Source organism: Callorhinchus milii, unplaced genomic scaffold (assembly GCF_018977255.1).
Source record: "Callorhinchus milii isolate IMCB2004 unplaced genomic scaffold, IMCB_Cmil_1.0 Scaffold21, whole genome shotgun sequence".
In the NCBI taxonomy this organism is placed as follows: domain Eukaryota; kingdom Metazoa; phylum Chordata; class Chondrichthyes; order Chimaeriformes; family Callorhinchidae; genus Callorhinchus; species Callorhinchus milii.
In genome coordinates this window covers 4,792,520-4,811,701 of record NW_024704762.1, presented here as the reverse complement: position 1 = coordinate 4,811,701, position 19,182 = coordinate 4,792,520, and the positions used below count along the sequence as shown (strand labels likewise).

Genomic DNA, 19,182 nt, shown 5'->3' with positions numbered 1-19,182 from the left:
GTTGTCAGGGGCGACGCGCGTGCGCACGAGCCGCCCTCACGCGCAGCCGCCCGCCCCGCGTGGGGTTCACTTCCGGTTGCGGAGCGGCGGCAGTTGGTGCGCGCGCGCGAGCGAGAGGGCGTCCGTCGGCGGCGGGTGGTGGTGGTGGGACGGGGGAAACGGGGGACGGGACGAAGGGAGATTTAAACCGTAGCGGAAGGAAGGAAGGCGGCGGCGACGACGACGACGAGGAGGAGAGTTGCACAGCAGAAGAAGAAGCAGACAGGAGTTCCCCCCCACCCCCCCCCCAGCCATGGAGATGCCGGTACCCCCTGACGGTGAGCGTGTAATCGGGCTGAGCCAGGCCGGTAAAGGGGAGTGAATGGTGGGGGTCTAGGGGTTGGATTTAGTGTGATGTCGCTGCGCGCCAATGCTTGAGGCCCTGAGCCCTGCCCGCCTCGTCTCCCCTCTCTCTCTCTCTCCCCCCCGCCCCCCTCCTCCCGCGCGTCGAGCGCAGCCGCCGCGCATGCGCGGCAGCTCCCGACGCTCCGTCTGGGGAGCAGCACGCATGCGCAGGAGAGTTAAAGCCAACCGTAGTGAAAGACTTAATGGAGGGGCCAGAGGGTTAGTTCTGGACTGGGCCTAAGGACTGTTCTCTGGCCTGGACTGTGTGCTTAGAGTGTGTGCTGCTGCTGCTGGTGGTGGTGGTGGTGGCGGTGATGATGGGGGTGGGTGGTGGGGTGGGTGATGGGATAACAACACAGACTGATGATAATCCTTGCATTTGATACAGCCCCTCTTATCACGCCTTCGAGACGTCTCACGGCGCTTCACGGGACAGAGTGTAGAGTGTCGCGACTGGGTTTGGCTTGCGGAAACGCGGCGGCCAGCTGCGGGCCGCGGTGTCCCACGTGCACAGTCGCAGAATGTCTTTGCTCTCTGCGCGCGACCGCTGAGGGAGGAAAGCTCCCTTGAGCGTTAGAACCGTAGTTATAGTTTCTCCCACAAATTATACAGTCGATCCGCTTTACAGCATGCTCTGTGACGCGCTCTGAGGCGACTTAACGAGGTGATGAGTCGCCATATCAAATGCAAGGATTATTATTGTGTTGTGATTATAACCACCAGTCCCAAAACAACCTGTCCTTTCACTCTCTTCTCTCTCCTCCCTTCCCCCCCAACTATCCAACTATTGTGAAGGATTGTATATTGTATAATGGAGTCCTGTAGCTCAGTGGTTCGAGCACTCGCTTTGCAAGTGGGTTCAATTCCAGGCAGAGGGCGAAACCTTGGGCAAGTTTCCTTACTCCACACAGAGCCTAATAATAATCCCTCCAAAACCCCCAAAAAATAATAAATTGGTCACTTCAATCCATGACTGTTTGTGGGACATCGCTGTGCGCAATTGGCTGCCGCATTCGCCCACAAATATACAGTCAATTCACTTTACAGAGTGTTCAGTGAAGCGCTTTGGGATGTCCTCCCGACGTGAAAAGCGCTATATCAAATGCAAGGATTATTATTATTAAGGAGATGTTTGGAATTTTTTGTTGATTGCGACATGATGTAAATCTACCAACTTGATCAATCGACAGATAATTGCAATTTATTTAGTCTGTATGAAACATGGCTGAATGTTGTAATCTTCTACGTGATATTGGAGAAAATCATCTGTGCAGACTTGGGCCGAATGACCTGTTTCTATGCTAACATACTATAAAAGAGAAGGGAGTTTCTTCCAGTGTCCTTGCCAACAATTCCTCCTCCATCCAATAAAATTGATCACTCATTTCAAGGCCATTTGTAGGACAATGCTGTGTGCAAATTGACTGCTGCATTCCCCCACAAAATTACACACTTTACAGTACATCATGTGACGGTGTCCTCCTGACTGTATCTATGTCAAATGTAGGGACCATTATAAATATGTAGATCGACAGCACGACATTACAAGGGCATATAATTGTAAGACTTGATATAGTGCCATTCACGTTAGAGTTAGGCTGAAGTACGAAGACTGAGTTCAGACTGCGGACCAGATATAAAGTCTTAGATATAAAGTGGCACCTCAATGCAGTGTTACATGTGTGCTTAATTGTTAGAGGTAAGTGCCATCCTTTGGAAGAGACATTAAACTGAAGTCCCCTCTGCCTATTTAGGTAGATGGTAAAAGATCACATGGCACTATTCAAAAATAGAAGGGAGTGTCCTGGCCAACATTCTCCCAAATAAAATTGGTAATTCATATTTGTTTGAAAATTGGTTGTTTTATTCAAATACAACCTCTTTACGTTATAGTAAATCCCATATCCTTGCGATGTGAAAGCCTATATTAAATGTGGGGATTATTATTGAATTTACAATAACTTTGGGCTCAGATGCAAAAGGGCTACCAACTGAGTCTGCTGACACATAACACCAATGCCGCTACCAACCCAATTAAAAATTAATTTCTTGCTTTCCGACATTTAAGAAATATCTAACCTGTTCAAAGGCTTTGGAAATTTGAGTAGGAAGTACTGAAGTCTGTGTTTGAACCCAGCTCTTCAATTTTCTTTTGGGAGGTGGGATGACTGAGTTGATATGAATAATTGCATTCATGGTTATGCAATTAAACACTTGTTGAATCAGTTAATCAGAATCCTATCTCAATGCTTTACCCAAGCAAGTATATAAAAAAAAGTTGTTGCTCAATCCATGACTGATTGTGGGATATTGCTGTGCACAATTAGCTGCTGCGTTTCGGCCACAAAATATACAGTCAATTTACTTTTCATTATATTCTGTGAAGAGCTTTGACACGTCTCGACATTGTACAAAATGCAAGGATTATTAATATTTTCAATTCAGACAACTAATGATGCAAATGAGATTAAGTGTAAATGTTATTTTTGTTTCAGACCAGGAGCTGAGGAATGTCATCGACAAACTGGCACAGTTTGTGGCCCGGAATGGACCGGAATTTGAAAAGATGACCATGGAGAAACAGAAGGAAAATCCCAAGTTTTCCTTCCTGTTTGGAGGTGAATACTACAACTATTACCAGTACAAACTGGCCATCGAGCAGCAATGTAAGTATGGCAGTTGCTTTGGTTTCCAGAGTATTTTGGATAAATCTGACAGTAGTCCAGTGCCTTGGAACATCCTCCTGATGTGAAAGGTGCTATACAAATGTAATTTTGTTGTTGTAATCAGGCTGGAAAACTGCATTCTTATCAAAAGTCACCAGATTTTTCCACCTTGTTTGACTCCTCCATCCTTTTATTTTTTAAAAAAAAAACTTCTGCGCCAATCTTTCATGGAAAGTGCTTGAGCCTTTTATTCGTGATCCTGGATCTTGACTTTTAACTTGAAAGCATTTGATTCTTGGGGGCCCGGCAAGCGCAAATGCTTAGTAACCAACTCTTCTGATGGAGAACTGCACAAATTCACTTCAGAGAAGTCTTTACTATGTAAGGGTATGGAATACAATTTGTGTATGCTGAGCCATGCAGCAAGAACATATTTTAAGAATGAGTTTCACCCACAAAAATGCACAGTCACTGCGCTTTGCAGTATATTCTGTAAAGCGCTTTGAGACGTGATAAGGCACTATATCAAATATAAGCATTATTGTTATTTAGAGCCTTTATGTCCTTTTTTATTTTGCTGATATTTTCTCCTCTTGCAATTACTCTAATGTCCTGGGTGCATCTAATAATCCACATTGCTACCCTGAGTGAAGGGCGCTATATAATGCAAGTTGTTGTTGTATCATGCCAAATGTCTGTTCTTAATTTTTGATCCTCGTCAGTCAACTATCACAGGTTACTTGAACAAGGCAGCAGCTTAGCCGAGCCTGTTCCTGTGCACACCAGGCATCTGCGTGCATACGTTCCAGCACACATTGCTGATCAGAAACACAATGGCCCTGCTGAAGCCCTTACAGTAGATAATAATAATCCTTGCATTTAATATATCGTCTTATCACGTCATTCAGACATCTCAAAGAATCACAGAATATATCAAATGCAAGGATGATGATGATAATATTGTAAACTGGATTGATTATTTTGTGGGCGAAACTCAAATATTTTCAGAGTTAATGCATTTGTCGACCAATGCAGATCAATTAATGGTGGTACGAATTATTGAATTATTGAGACACTTTTGTGTTGTTATAAAGTGCTTACATTTGTATTATTTCAGTGTTGTGCAAACAGCCGGGTCAGGACAGCGAACTTCCAGCTCAACCACAGGTGGCAGCCCCAATCCCCCCCTCAGCCTCAGCACCAGTCCCATCTCCAGCACCAGTCTCTGCTGTTCCTGCCCCAAACCCATCCCAGGTGCCACCCACAGGAGTTCCAGGGCAGCCCCAGTTGGAAGATCTGATTCAGCAAAGCCTGTGGAATCTGCAGCAACAGGAACAGCATCTCCTCATGCAACGACAGGTCAGAGAAGCTTCCTTGTCATCTGCCCTGCCAATTGGGGGAATCGCGCTTGGCAGAAGAAAGTTAATAAATGACTGCAACTTAATAATAATAATAATCCTTGCATTTGATATAGTGCCTTATCACATCGTTTAGGGGTCTCAAAGCAATTTTTTTATAAAATAAAAATTTAAATTAAAAATCTTGCAACAGCAATACAAGTTTGTTGTAGTTGTTGAGTCATGATACTGATGTGCCTGTGCTGTTGTTTAAACCCTGCAGGAGCAGATCACGGCTGCCATTGCTCACGCAATGGAACAGCAAATACAGAAGCTGCTGTCGGAGACGCAGCTGGACATGACAGAATTTGACAGTCTACTTCAGCCCATTATTGACACCTGTACGAAGGATGCTATCTCGGTATACAGCCACTTCTTGATGTGTTTGTTCTGAATTTACAGGCACAGAAGAGTCATTTTTTTACCCCATTGATTTTAGTTTCATAATGCACTTATTCAAAACGAAATTTGCTGTTGCAACCTAAACCCTGATTTTAGCTGCCATAAAAACATGTGTTTATCCAGTGCCTTTCATATAAAAAAAACTTCTTTAAATACTTTACCAAGTAAGATTAATTCAAAATGAAGTGAATGATTGCCATGTAATGAAACACAGTAACTGATTTGATATAAGCATTGAAGTTTCGGACTGGGGCTTCTCATTTGAATGTTTCGCAAGTTCCCTGAGATTGTGTGATATTGTTTGGATAGTTGGGGGGTGGGCGGGATTCCTTCCAGTTCTTCTTGATTATCCTCCTCCATTGATTACTAATTAAATGTACTGAGGCATGTATCATCAACAACATGAAGCCACCTCTTATTGATGCCAATATTACTGCGCCAATATCAACACGGGTTACTGAAGTGTTAGTTGATTCTATTGATGTTGTAGTTGAGACATGAAGTACTTGTTGTCTTGTACATGGTACACAGAGAACCCATTGATAACTTTGTTTTCAAACAAGTGGTTCTGAAGGTGATGCTTGCCCTTCAGGTTGCTCTTTGTTATACCCCAACATTTAGTTAGTGTTTGATCCATATGTCCTTCTGTAAAGGTGACAAATCATTTCTTTTCTCATCCCTAGGCTGGTAAGAACTGGATGTTTAACAATGCAAAAACTCCACAGCACTGTGAGCTGATGTCTGGCCACCTGAGGAACCGCATCACAGCGGAAGGAGCTCATTTTGAGCTGCGACTCCATTTGATTTACCTTATAAATGATGTGCTGCACCACTGGTTAGTGTCTGGTTCTCAGAGCTCCACCACATGGGACAAAAGAAGGGAAAAGGTTGGGTAAGATTGGATTATATTCCTTAGATCCCAAAAGGTTAAGGGGCCTCATGTAGGAAATTATACCCAAGACAGACTGGGAACAAATCTTCCCTCCATTCGGAGAGTCCAGAACAAGAGGTGAACTTAAAAAGTAGACCTCAGCTGGTTAAAAGTGAAACAAAAAGTATTTCTTCATAGGATTACGGTGTGAGCCTGAGGAACTCGCACACTTTCCCATACACCCATAGTTACAGGTGCAAATATGGTGTTTAAGTGGGTACTTGGAAAGCAAAGGGTATAATTTATGTAGGGAAACGTTATTTTTTTTCGAGAAGAACTTACCATTTTAATTAATAAAATGATAGCGCAGATGCAATAGCTGTGATGACCTGTTCCAATGAAGTCCTTTTTGAAATATCTTAAACTGCTATTTTAAGTAGCAGTAAATATATAGCAGTGTGTGTTTGTGTGTCTTAGTGTATAGTTTGGGACATAAAATGTCAGGATGGTGGAAGGCGAACTAGACAGACCTTTGTCTTCTTTTACCTAGTAAATTCTTATGTTCTTATGTGTGCTTGGGAAGGATAGCAGGTGATCATATTCTGCCTGACTAAAGAAAGCTTGATTTATCGCTGTTGTGCAGAATCCCAGTTATTTCTCAGCATTGCATCAGTATGTTTCTCAAGGTTGCAGTTTAGTACTAATGAGGCAGTAAAATCTGCTACAACTCCACTTTGCTGTGCCATAGAGTGCTGGTATGTTGCGAATATAATCTGTCATTGCCCACACAGCTAGCCCCAAATCTTAGCTATATCGTGAAGAGGCAATTAGCAGAGACCAAGAGTGAAGAAACGCTTCCTTTACTTGTTGTTCCTGATAGCCAATTTCAAAGAGTAGTGCAACCAGACAAAAGCTGGGAATATTTTGCTCACTCTTTCACTGGGTCATAATAGTCAATGATTCAGCGAAGTAAAACGTATGTTTCAAGGCACTAGCACATCTTTGGGTTCAGGTTTGAAAATGTGTCCCAAGCTTTGATTTTTATAAGACATGAAACAAATCTTAAATCACCTTGATAAATTGTGTGGAAGTAATCCTGACTGTACCTTTGTACCATCCACTGTGTAAACCAATTATGTTTTATAATTTGTGCAAATATTTTTTACTTTTGAGTTTCTTTATATGTTATAAATAATAGTATTGCATATGATATAATGCCTTATCACATCACAAAAATCTGAAAGAGCTTGACAGGATTTTGCCGTAAAGTGTAGTATCTGTATTTGTAGGTGAATTTGGCAGCCAATTTGAACACAGCAATGTCTCACAAACAACCATAAAGTGAATGACCAATTTTATATCTGGCAGATTATTGGTCAGCACACTGGGATGCTTAATGTCCACCTGAACAGACAGACAGGACTTCAGTTTAAAATCTCATCCAAGAGATGTCACCTCCAGCAAACAATGCAACATTCTCCCAGCACTTCACCGGAGTGACAAGGTGTTATGAGCCCAAAGCCATAGTCATACTTGGGGCTTGAACCCACAACTTTTTGAGACAGTGCTACCAATGAGCCAGATTAAAGTTGCATATCACTGTTTCTGGTTGTGTTTGAAGTCATTATCTAAATAAATGACTAAATCTTGTACGATGATTCACAGACGCTAGCTCTTATCAGTTCACAAAACTCCTCATCTGATTTCTGATCAAAGTGTTTCTCATACAAAGGCACAACTTTCAGTTGCTGAGAGGACATTTGAGAAGCCCTTTTCAAGTAGATTTAGTAAAAGGCGAACATTTTGGAAGACCAGACTTTGCCCATCTGACTCAACGATAACTTCTTTTGTATTCGCAGTCAGCGGAAGCAGGCTCGAGAGCTGCTCGCAGCACTGCAGAAAGTTGTGGTTCCCATATACTGCACCAGCTTCCTTGCAGTGGAAGAAGATAAACAGCAGAAGATTGCGAGGGTAAGTGTTTAAAACCGGGTGGGGACCTGGCTTGCCAGCCCATCATGTCTTAGTCCCTTGGAGCTATCTCCTGCAACTCTAGCAACACAAACTCCAATCTTTTATTTCCGACAGCTGCTGCAACTGTGGGAGAAGAATGGCTATTTTGACGAGTCCATTATTCAGCAGCTACAGAGCCCAGCCCTTGGTCTTGGACAATACCAGGTTAGTAGGGAACATTCCAACTGGTGCATTAGGCCATTGAAGTTGCAGATTCTCTTAGTGCCCAGCTTTACTCTCGTGCCTGTCCTCTGATTTTTTTTGTGGTGCCTCCCACAGGCATCTTTGATTACAGAGTTTGCAGGCGTGGTGCAGCCCATACAGATGGCCTTCCAGCAGCAGATTCAGACCCTGAAGGGCCAGCACCAGGAGTTTGTGGACAGTCTGACCAAGCATCACCATCAACAGCCACTGCTTGAGCCCGACGCTCCACCGCCCCACATCGTCTTACCCCAAAGCCAGGAGCCACCAGTTTCTGCTCCTACAGAACCACCAGGTACAACAACAGTGGGCAAGTAATCAATTTGGATACCTCATGGTGTTCCACTTAAGGGGTCGGGGGGGTGGATGCTTCAGTGCACCGTTTTCAGTGTGTAACCTTCCTTTCGTACCTTTGTGTCTCCGACGTAAAATTTGTGAATGGAGGTGTCCTCTGTTAATCAGCATCCCCTCTAATGCCCTTTGTCTTTCTGCTGGCATTTAGGTGGTCCTCTGATACTCCACCCAAGTGATGAAGACGAATATGCACAGGCTGCAGAAAGTGCCTCGTTTCTTTTAACACGTCAGTTTATTTTCATTTATGACGGGTCATTGTGTTAAAAACGTTTCCCTTATTGTTCGCAGGGATTGTTTTTTAAAAAAAAGTTGGAAAAATCGTTGAGCTCTGATTGGATCTGCAACCAAATTTACTTTGAAACTGCAGCTTAATTTACAGTGTTCTTCCATTTGAAGGTTCTCTCAGGCATTGCATATTGGAGGTACAGTATCCTATGTCACAGCCTGGGAGAATGTGGGTGTAACAGCAGCAATTTACCACCTGGTGGTATTTCGCCCACAAATATACAGTCAATTCACTTTACAGTGTGTTCTGTGAAGCACTTTGGGACGTCCTCCTGACGTGAAAAGCGCTATATCAAATGCAAGGATTATTATTATTATAGTGAAGTTTCAATCTTGACTACAATAAATTAATAACCCTTGCATTTGATATAGTGCCTTATCACATCTTCCATACGTTTCAGAGCTCTCAAATAGACTGTAAAGTGAGTTGACTGTATATACTGTGGGCGAAACGCAGCAGCCAATTGCGCACAGTGGTGTCCCACAAACAGTTGTGGATTGAGTCACCAATTATCATTTTTTTCACTGTACCACCGGCAGGCCTAGATTCACCCTAAGACACTGTTGCACATCTCTGAGCAGGTGGTTGGCTGGCTGCCTGGGTTCAGTTGATTCTTCTAATGCTGCGGCTTGGTAGAGTGGGGTGGGGTTGCGGTTGAGTATCGGTGCTGTTTCCTGTCGTACCGTTGAGGAATCCAATCTAAAAACCTGCGGCTGGTGTTTCAGATGATACCAAGGCACCGCATCCCATTCCTGAAAATGTGCCGAGTGGAGGACAGGAATCCGGGCCAGGAGGGCAGCGAGGACCTGGGCAGCACGAACACTCCTCTTCGAAGCCCCCGTGGTTCGAACGCCCTGCTATGCCCATGTGGGGCCAACAGCAACAGGTACACATTCAATAATACAGAGCACTGTCAAGACTATATACATACGTACTGGCTGTGGGAAACTGGGAAAGAATTAGCTCCCCTCCGAGTTTCTGTGAATGTTGGAGAATGTCTGGAGAGAGTCATTGCAGCCCATCCTGCCCTCTCTTTACCCGATGTCCATGCACAATTCTTTCCAGATAAAAGGTTAGTGCTCAAGAGCAGATTTCTCCTCTGCCCCCAAGCTTGGGAAGTGGGAGCACTAGGAACATCAGAGCCTTTAACCCTTCACATATTTGGTATTTGGGCTGCGTTTTTTTTCCCTCCTACCCTGTGGCTGAAACCTATTGCTTTCTGTGTGAATTTGGATAAATTGTGAAATTAAATTAAACAAAATAAAGCAGCCAGCTTGTTATGACCACTTCAGTGAAACTAGCAACCCAGCATGAGAGGAACCACTGATGTAATTATTAACAGTGGCAGCATTTGATACAGTGCCTTATCACATCAAAAGGTCTCAAAAGTTTGTCACAGAACCTTTATAAGTCAACCCAGTAGCCACTCGGGACGCAGCATTGTCCCAGATACAGCAGTAAAGTGAATGACCAATTTTACAAAAAATTGGGGGGTTGTTGGCTAGGAGACTGGGAGAAAGTCGCTTCTGTTTTTGATAGTGCATAGGTTGTGTTCATATCCACCTGAATGTGCAGATGAGCCTCAGGTTATTGTCTTGAAACAAAGGACGTCACCTCCAACAATAGAGTGCCTTGCAGTCAGCCTGGGCAGCACAGCAACAGAGAAGTGGAGTTGGAAGAATTGCCAAGTGAATAAACGGGTCTAAACACATTCTCAACACGCCTTTCTCAATTGTGCAATCCACAGTTTGACCAGCAGTTTAATGCTCCCCATCAGGGCCCGCCTCACTGCCAGCCCTGGAACAACAATCACGAGGGGATGTGGAACGACCAGAGGGAGCCATCGTGGAACAACCAGCGAGACGCTCCCTGGAACAGCCAGCACGAGCCCGCCTGGAACAACCAGTTCGAGCCCCCGTGGAACAGCCAACACGAACCGCCCTGGGGCGCGCAGCGGGAGCCGCCCTTCAGGATGCAGCGGCCTCCTCACTTCCGCCAGCAGCCCCCGTTCCCTCCGCACCAGCAGCACCCGCAGTTTAACCAGCCACCGCACCCCCACAATTTCAACCGTATGCCACCACGCTTCATGCAGGAGGAGTTTCCTCCCCGGCACCACTTTGACCGGCCTCCCTACCCACCTCATCACTTTGACTATCAACAGGGCGACTTCCCACCAGGTAAAGCAAAGCTTGGTACCAGTCCATCTGCTGGGTAACCTTGTATACCGTTCTTTATACTGTACCCTTTTACTGCTGCTCGTCTGAATTGTCCTTTTCTTTACCAAATTGAATTTTTTCTACACAATAATAAGAATCCCTGCATTTGATATAGCGCTTTATCACGTCTTTGAGATGTTTCAATGTGTCTCATACGGTATAGTGTAAAGTGAATTGACTGTATATTTTACGGGTGAAACAATATTATGGCTTCGAGATTTTTGAGTGTTTTTTTTCCTCTCTCTCTCTCTCTCTCTCTGTTCACTTGAATGCCGAGTAGAAATAGAGGCAGGGTGAGAGTGATTGAGTAGTAAAAGATTCCAGTTTGTAGTTAGTCCCTTGATTGACATTCACGCTCCAGCTTCCCTGGAGTTGTTTCTGGGGTTGGGTTTCTGGAGAATGATCGACTGGTAAAGCTTTGGCGTGCCCCGCCTAGTGGGACAAGCAAGGAACGACATGAGAGCAACCTTGGCTTGGGACCAGCGTCAACTGATTCTGGGAGAAAGATTGATTAAAGGGATTTGTTTTCGTCAGCTGGGTGTCTGGCACATTCGGAAACCCATCCCCAAGCTTACGAACATCCAATCCGACAAAGGGAGATAATCGGGAGGAGAGATGGATTTTAGCAAAGCTGATTACAAATTAGACTTAAAAACCATTAAATACTCTCTCATGCCAAACCCCAATTCATTAATGCTTGAGATGATGTCTGGATCTCGGCTCGATAGAACAAAACTTTCATTTTTATAGCTCCACATTGTGTCAAAATGTGCGTTACTGTTGAGTTTACTGATTGTTTTTGTTGCATATTTTCCGTTTGTTCACGGTTTAACCTGCTGTCTGATACACAATTCACACCCGAGAGCATTTAAGCTTATGCTTTATTATGATCATTGGTTCAGGCATTCACCCCTTAGAGGCTAGCCCAGTAACCAAACTTTTTTTTAAAAAAAAACATGCAAAATCTGAACTTGGGGAGTAGAGATTTGATTGAAGAATCTCCTGTGATGTAACTTATTGCAGATATGGGACCCCCTCACCACGCTCCACACCGACTGCCCCCTCCTGGAATGGCAGAGCCCCCACCATGGGGAGGGCCCCAACACCCAGACTTCGCTGCTCCTCCCCCCGGTTTCAATGGGCAGCCTCCGCACATCCGGCGACAGGGGCCGCCTCCACCCCAGATCAGCCCGGACGACCCCAGCCTCGTGCCCAACGTGCCGTACTTTGATCTCCCGGCAGGATTAATGGCACCGCTCGTGAAGGTAAGCAGCGTTCATTGCTCAAGCCTTTTTAGATCCTCTTACAGCTATGACCCTCGCCTCCTTCAAGGCACATCTCAAGACCCTCCTCTTCGACCGTGCCTTTGGCCAACCTCCTATGCTCCCTGTCCTCCAACCCCTCCTGATCCCAAACCCCTGCTCGGGTTCAAATCCCTGACTGTCAAGCGCCTTGGGACATCCTCTCGACATGAAAGGAGCTTTACAAATGTAATTTGTTGTTGTTGGTATGAGGTTCAAAAGATCCAGAAAATTAAGGACTGCTTTCATTGTAGTTAAGTTCAATCCTTAAATCTGGATCTACAAGGGAAAATAATAATAATCTTTGCATTTGATATTGCACCTTTTCATTTTGTCTGGAGGACTGTGGGCCAGGACACCAAGAGCAACTCCTCTTTTCAAATTGTGTGATAGGATCTTCAATGTCGATCCTGAAAAGCAGGTAGACAGTACAGTGATTTAATGCTTCTTCTTAAGGACTGAATAGTTGTGGGGTGGACAAGATTGATCTGTAAATAGACTGTGAACATTCCACTGATTTTGTGCTGTGCATTACTAGTGTTCTTTTTTTATTTTGAGACAGCTGGAAGATTATGACTACAAGGCCCTGGAGCCCAAAGATATGCGTCTTCCTCCCCCAATGCCCCCCAGTGACAGGCTACTGGCTGCTGTTGAGGCATTCTACAGCCCACCATCTCACGATAGGCCAAGGAACAGGTGGGAGTCTCGTTAATCCTGTGCTTTTTGCTTCGTGTCTACCTTGTGAAACATCCCTTACACTGTGTGCACTTAAGACTGAACTGTTTTACAATGTTTACTAAGTGCAATCAAGACTCCTGGCACTCTGATCAGTGAGAGGTACTGTTAGTAAACCCAAGTTACAAATATTAGCGGGAGCTGTTCCATTCCAGGAAGTTAGGTCTTCAAATAAAGGGGTTTAGTTAAAATTATTAATTAAAATTAACACGTTATGCATTCCAATAAGAATTCCAATAACAACAACAACTTGTATTTATATAGCACCCTTCTCCCTTAGGCAGGACAGCGTCTCAGAGCGCTCAATTACTCTTTGTTTTCTGGTAGAGTTATCCAAAACAATCTTAAAACTAGAGCTGAGCCCAGTTAGAAGAGGACAAATTTCTTCACACAGGAGATTAGGCGAGTGGTATTCAGTGCCTCGGAAGGCCATCAATTTGCATGTTTGAAAGGGAGGTGGATATTTCGGAAAGGTATTGAGAGTTATGGAGAAAAGGCACATAATAATAATCTTTGCATTTGATATAGCGCCTTATCACATCAATGAGATGTCTCAAAGCGCTTCACAGAATATACTGTAAACTGAATTGACTGTATTTTGTGGGCGAGATGCGGAAGCCAATTGCATATAGTAGATTATAACATAAACTACAGCCACGATTGAATAAACTGGTGGAATCGGTTCAGTGGGCTGAATGGCCTTCTGTTCCTATCTAATTCATTTCAGAGTGATAGATGTAGCAATGTTAGGCAACAATATTATTCTCAATGATTTCTTGGCTTTTTTTCCCCTTGTGCTCAGTGCAACTCGCTTGACGTTCACAATTCTTTCTTCCCGTTTCTGCAGTGAAGGCTGGGAGCAGAATGGACTGTACGAGTTCTTCCGGGCCAAAATGAGAGCCCGGAGGAAAAAGGGACAGGAAAAGAGGAACAGGTGAGAGTGTCTGTAGCAACACGAGAGAAATGTGACTGAAACGTTTGATTTATAAACTGTTTTGAAACCTTTCTTAGATTGTGCCTGGTCTTCGATTGGCCTCAGTGATTCTTGGTTTAGGGAAAGGGGAGCATTCGTGCTCCTGATCATTATCCAGTGAGCCCTCCTACAAAACGTACTTGTGAGACTCTCTGTAAGAGCAGGTGCTACTACGTTGCCCTGTAGTATTAGCTGAATAGTTCACTAGCGCTTGTTCTGTTGACGTGCATATGAAGAATGGAGGCACACCATAAATGGTTACACAGGGATTGTGCAGTTCATGGCCCTAATGATGATTATAATATGCATTTCATTTGCGAAACGGCATAGAATCGTACCCAGCAAAGTCAGCATCTATGGGGGGTGAAGGAGTGGCAAAATAATAACGATCAGGAAAATCCTAACACTATAATAATCCTTGCATTTGATAACAATATTTTGACATTGCTCACTCTGGGTGGTTCTCGTGAACCCTTTGATTTGCAGGTCTAGCTCCAACGTGTTTTATCTCAGACTTTGAAGCTCAGTATAGTGTATAGCAGGCTATAGTGCAACACGGTTGTCTGTGGTGAGGAAAGGAAGTGGAAAATAAATCAGACATACAAAATGGCATGTGATGCTGTTGCTTTCAGATTTAATCCATTTTTCTTCCCAGCCTCATCTCTTCCCCAATCCCAGGGAAGGAACGATGGATCTCTGATTGTAAAAAAAGAAAAAAAAATTGATGGGAGGTGCTGGAACTGAAGTTGAATTTTAAGGCAAACTCTCAAAGTGTGTTTGTTTCCCACAGCGGCCGTTCAAGATCTCGCAGTCGGTCAAGGAGCAGCAGGCGATCTTCCTCTGGTTCGAGCTCCAGATCTTCGGGATCCTCCGGTTCTTACTCTAGATCACGTTCCCGGTCTCGCTCCCGTTCTCATTCGTATTCTCCATCACGGTCCAGGTAAGAGCAAAGAATAGACCTTTTCAAACACCCACCCGCCTGTTTCCTTCCTGCTTCCTTCCTCAAACTTTCAAAGGTTGGATACAAACTGAAGAAAAGAAAAACTTGCATTTTTATAGCACCTTATCAAGCATTTCACAAATAATTACTACTGTGTGTTAATGGCTTGTTTTTGCTGCTGAACACGGTCATGTTTTTGCACAACAACGTTCCACAAACAGCCATGACGTGAATGAGCAATTTGTCTAAAGAATTGTTGACCAGGACACCAAGAGAAACTCCCTTCTCTTTTCAAATTGTTTCTCTCCTCAAATCCTCACAATCCAAGTTATATTTAGAAAAGAAATTGTTACCCTACCATGGATTTAAGGTCCCAGTCTAGCTTGCCCATGATGCAAGTCAAGAAAAAATAATATTAAAAAAATCCTTTGTCTCATTGGCATCATGTTTACCCATCCCAGTGCCCAGGGTTCAGGTACCACAGTGCCTGTGGAACAGTTAAATCTATTCCACAAGATTTGATGTTGCTTCTCCTACAGGAGCTTGATCCCATTAGTGCTGAATTGAAGTCAGCCCCAGGTTTCAAAAGCATCGTAATGTATTCCTCCCTTTGTGGAACAGACACACCTGCTTCAGTCACCCACTTGCAGTTTTTTTTTAAAAAATTACAAAAATAAGTACTTATTGAAGTTTTGTTTTGAATAAAAAGAGGTTTACACTCTCTCCTCATCATTCCCTACTCCTCTTCAGGATGTCTCCGGGACGTTATCCAGCATGAAGGGCGTTATATAAATGGAAGTTGTTGCTTTGTGGCCTGCACATTCTGATTACCTTCCCTGTTTCTCCCAGCAGGAGCCGCTCCCACTCGTCTCATAGCAGATCCAGGTCAAGATCCCGGTCACGGTCTCGATCCTACTCGCCAGGAAAGAGACGTGTATCACGTTCAAGGAGTCAGACTCCGCCGTAAGTGCTTTGTATTCTCTGGTACTCGTGCTGCAACTCTGTATGTGTGAAATCTAGCTGCAAAGTCCATTGGCAGCCAAAGAAGTGTCTGGGCCTCAGTATCTGAGCAGTTCCAGCGGGTCAGGCCATTCAGAAGCCACTTGCACAAGGGAAAAAAAGGCCAAGAAACCATCAACAACTTGGAACAATACATTTTTGACCCCTGATACATATAATAGCCTCTCGATGTTGGACATCCCTTCAGTACACAGGCAGTTGGAACTGTGTGAAAGGCAGTTTACTCCCTCACAAATTAAGCTGGCAGTACATTGTAAGTGGTCTGTACCGTCTTTGTGCCCACAGTGACCCTATCATAAAACTGACTTATTAACGTTGCTGTCTCTTGTAGTTCCACAACAGGACTTGGGGCTGGTTCTGCGACTCTTACGCCCGATCAGAGACTAGGAGAAGAAAACAAAGGCCATCAGCTGTTGATGAAGATGGGTATGGGTTGTTGTATTATCTGTGTGATTTACGTGACCATTCTATTCAGATCGTTGTGTCAAAACCACCATTGGTTCTAAGGTGAAAGAATGACCACTTTTCTTACAAATGAATCACCTTGTGTACTAATTCTTTCGAACAAAATACTTCTTAACCATTAGAATACAGTGTTTTAATTGTTGAGAGATATGTGCTCTACCCAACTCTGCCCATGCTGGTAAGTACAGGCGCTGCTTAATGCAACACTGGACCATATGGAGCTGAAGTTCGCAGGATTGAATCTGAGTTACAGATCTTGGTCAGACAGCAGTTGGGGCTTGAATTGGCGTAGGGACACTTGGGTTAGTGAAAGGAAAATCAGCTAGGGTTTTGCTTCTGATTAATATCCAGGGACCTCTTGGGTATATGATTATCAAGTAAAGACAGCATCTGGCTTGGCCAGTATCCCACCTGCAGTTGAATAGCCAACCAACACGCAAGATCCACACGCACAGATGAGCATTGCCGACTGAAGTATAAGAGGGTATCTGACATCTGTGGAACCATATGCCAGTAGCAGGAAAAGGGAGCCTGAAACTCCTTCAGGAGAGGAAAAATTGGACAAAAATGTGTCTTAATATTAAGATTAACAATTGATATTAAAATATTATTCCCCACAAGTGAATTTAAAAGATAATTTAAAATAAAACTACATTTTCTTCATAATTGTGGGCTTTGAGCATGTACCGTAGTGGGAAATCAGGAGATTATTGTTGGTTTGTTCTAGGCTGGAGCGGCTCAGGAGGACTCGGGGCAAAGGAACAGGGCATCCAAGACCCAATCAAAGGAGGAGAGATCCGCGATAAGTGGGATCAGTATAAAGGAGTGGGAGTTCCACTGGATGATCCTTATGAGAATTATCGAAGAAACAAGAGTTACTCCTTCATTGCTCGGATGAAAGCAAGAGACGAGTGTAAGAGGTTTGGACCTTGAATCTAGTCTTGTGTTTACTCTGGGGTGCTGCTTGTGTGGACATCTTGTAACTTATTATTTAGCTTATAATAATAATCCTTGCATTTGATGTAGCGCCTTATCACATCTTCAAGCTGTTGCGCAAACATTGGTAAGCTTCCTGCTACATGTCCCAGCTCGGATCGCCCTCTCTAGTATGGCTTTGGCTTGCACACTTCACAGGAGGCATAGGGGGAAAAAGCCCAGCTGCCAGTGACTGGGCTGTTCCTTCAAGTCTTGGTAAGGAGCCAGGCTGGTTGGTCTATTGTGAATAGACCTCTGGCGTATATGGACTGTCTAGCTCGAAACCAAACTACTAAAGGATCAGGTCAATTTACCCCCCCCCCCCCCCCCCCCATGGTAAATAGTTATATTGGTGGTCTTGAACTACCCTCATGTTTCAAAGTAGAATTTTTTTTTCCTTTTTATTGCTTTCTACTGTTAGTTTGATAAATATATGATTCTATGTTGATGGCTTGGATAGTAAGGCCTTGTGATTTTTTTTTTGTCTCCCATTACTGCAGTGAAGAAGGAGACACAGGACCCGCCAGCCCAGGAGTGAAGCACGTGCCACGTAAAGAAGCCGTGTTTGTCCTGCGTTAAATGGCGACTTCACTCCTACAACAAAGTACAGCCTTGAAGATCCCAAACGACTCACTGTTGGCTGGACTGATCGATCACGGCACAACTTATACCAGAATACGTTGGAGCTGGAACATAAGCAGAGGACTAAATCCATTTCTGAATATTAGTGTGGATCAGAACATTACAATATTAATCATATTTTTCACTGAGGGTCCTGCTTAAACAATAATATTCTTGGGTTTTTTTTCATCCTCTTTTTTTAAATGTGCAGCAGGGCAAAGTTGTAACCATCAATAATAGGATGAAAATTTTTATACTGACTAAATTGTAAACATTTTTGTTGGCTTAAAATTGAACCTTCTGACTTGTCTCCTTTGAGTGGATAAAGGAAAGACTCTGAAGCCTTACAGTGTTTACCACTTGCCCTGGTATGTGTGGTTTCAGAGAGCTGTCTGAACTGTTAAATCTTTGACATCTTTAAATCTGAATTGTCTTTTCTCGTTGGTCACCCACCCAACATAATGTAATGATTTTTTGTGAACCATTTTAAACTGTTCTTCTGCAGGAGTAAAAGTTCTGAGTCGGTAGTTTCTTTTCAGTTACCTTTATTCTGCATGCCTCCAGTTGACCACCATTCACGTGGAGTCCTGTAGCTCAGTGGTTAGAGCACTCGCCTCGCAAGTGAGAGACCTGGGTTCTATTCCTGGCAGGGCGAAATGTTGGGCAAGTTTCCTTACTCCACACGCCTGTTTACCCAGCAGTAGGTAGGAACCTGATTGTTGGTCGATTGGCGAATCGCTTTTCCAGGAATAATAATCCTTAAAAAATATATAATAATTTGGTCACTCAATCCAAGACTGTTTGTGGGACAGTGCTGCGAGCAAATTGGCTGCCGCGTTTCACCCACAAATATACAGTCAATTCACTCTACAGTATATTCTGTGAAGCGCTTTGAGACGTCTAGAAGCCGTGAAAAGTGCTACATCAAATGTAACGATTTATTATACGCGCCATTAAATCTGCTCAGTGTCTGGAAATGGTCTTGAAGATATGTCCTTAAAGTTTCTTTCATGCTGGGTTACAGTTTTGTGGGTGCTGACAGTCCGCTAACATTGCTATTTATTAACGAGTGAATGTGAGCGGACTGTTCAACTCTGGGGTCAGGCCTCACAGACCAACCCAATTGTGTGCTCGGTTGACACCTATGTGTGACGACCATGATTTTCCATTCGTGTGATCAGCTTTAAGTAACCATGCTTTAACATTATATTTTCCTTCCCAGCCCAGGATCATTCAAGTTAGTCTGGAGGGCTTCTACCACTGTTTCAGTTGAAATGAATTTCTTCAGCTACAGACCAGGAATCAAAGCCGAGGTGTTCCTGGTGTGTTTTGGCTCGGCACCGCAATATTGAGGTTATTCATCCA

At 43.9% G+C, this 19,182-nt stretch overlaps 1 protein-coding gene across 10 annotated transcripts; it reads left to right on the top strand.

Moving 5' to 3' along the window:
• The first annotated feature begins 67 nt into the window (after positions 1–67).
• LOC103183512 (calcium homeostasis endoplasmic reticulum protein) lies at positions 68–18,344 on the top strand. Of its 10 annotated transcripts, none has more exons than XM_007901048.2 (19): positions 68–317; positions 2,880–3,050; positions 4,168–4,409; positions 4,671–4,808; positions 5,533–5,684; positions 7,580–7,691; positions 7,806–7,895; positions 8,010–8,226; positions 8,434–8,511; positions 9,297–9,457; positions 10,349–10,748; positions 11,811–12,052; positions 12,651–12,784; positions 13,671–13,757; positions 14,587–14,736; positions 15,589–15,699; positions 16,088–16,182; positions 16,949–17,141; positions 17,697–18,344. In XM_007901048.2, exons 1-19 carry the CDS (start codon positions 293–295, stop codon positions 17,773–17,775), a joined length of 2,877 nt encoding a protein of 958 aa, XP_007899239.1. In that variant the 5' UTR covers positions 68–292; the 3' UTR covers positions 17,776–18,344. The 10 variants fall into 10 exon arrangements, with proteins under 10 accessions (XP_007899239.1, XP_042198606.1, XP_007899238.1 ...); XM_042342672.1 differs by having other exon boundaries at positions 10,319–10,748; positions 16,949–17,134; XM_007901047.2 differs by having other exon boundaries at positions 10,319–10,748.
• The last annotated feature ends 838 nt before the right edge of the window (positions 18,345–19,182 follow it).

Excerpts from the sequence above, each read along its gene's own strand:
- LOC103183512 (XM_007901041.2), top strand. The coding sequence starts at position 293 with ATGGAGATGCCGGTACCCCCTGACG. Across the intron at positions 318-2,879 it reads GATGCCGGTACCCCCTGACG|ACCAGGAGCTGAGGAATGTC; the intron begins GTGAGCGTGTAA and ends TTTTTGTTTCAG. Across the intron at positions 8,227-8,433 it reads TGCTCCTACAGAACCACCAG|GTGGTCCTCTGATACTCCAC; the intron begins GTACAACAACAG and ends GCTGGCATTTAG.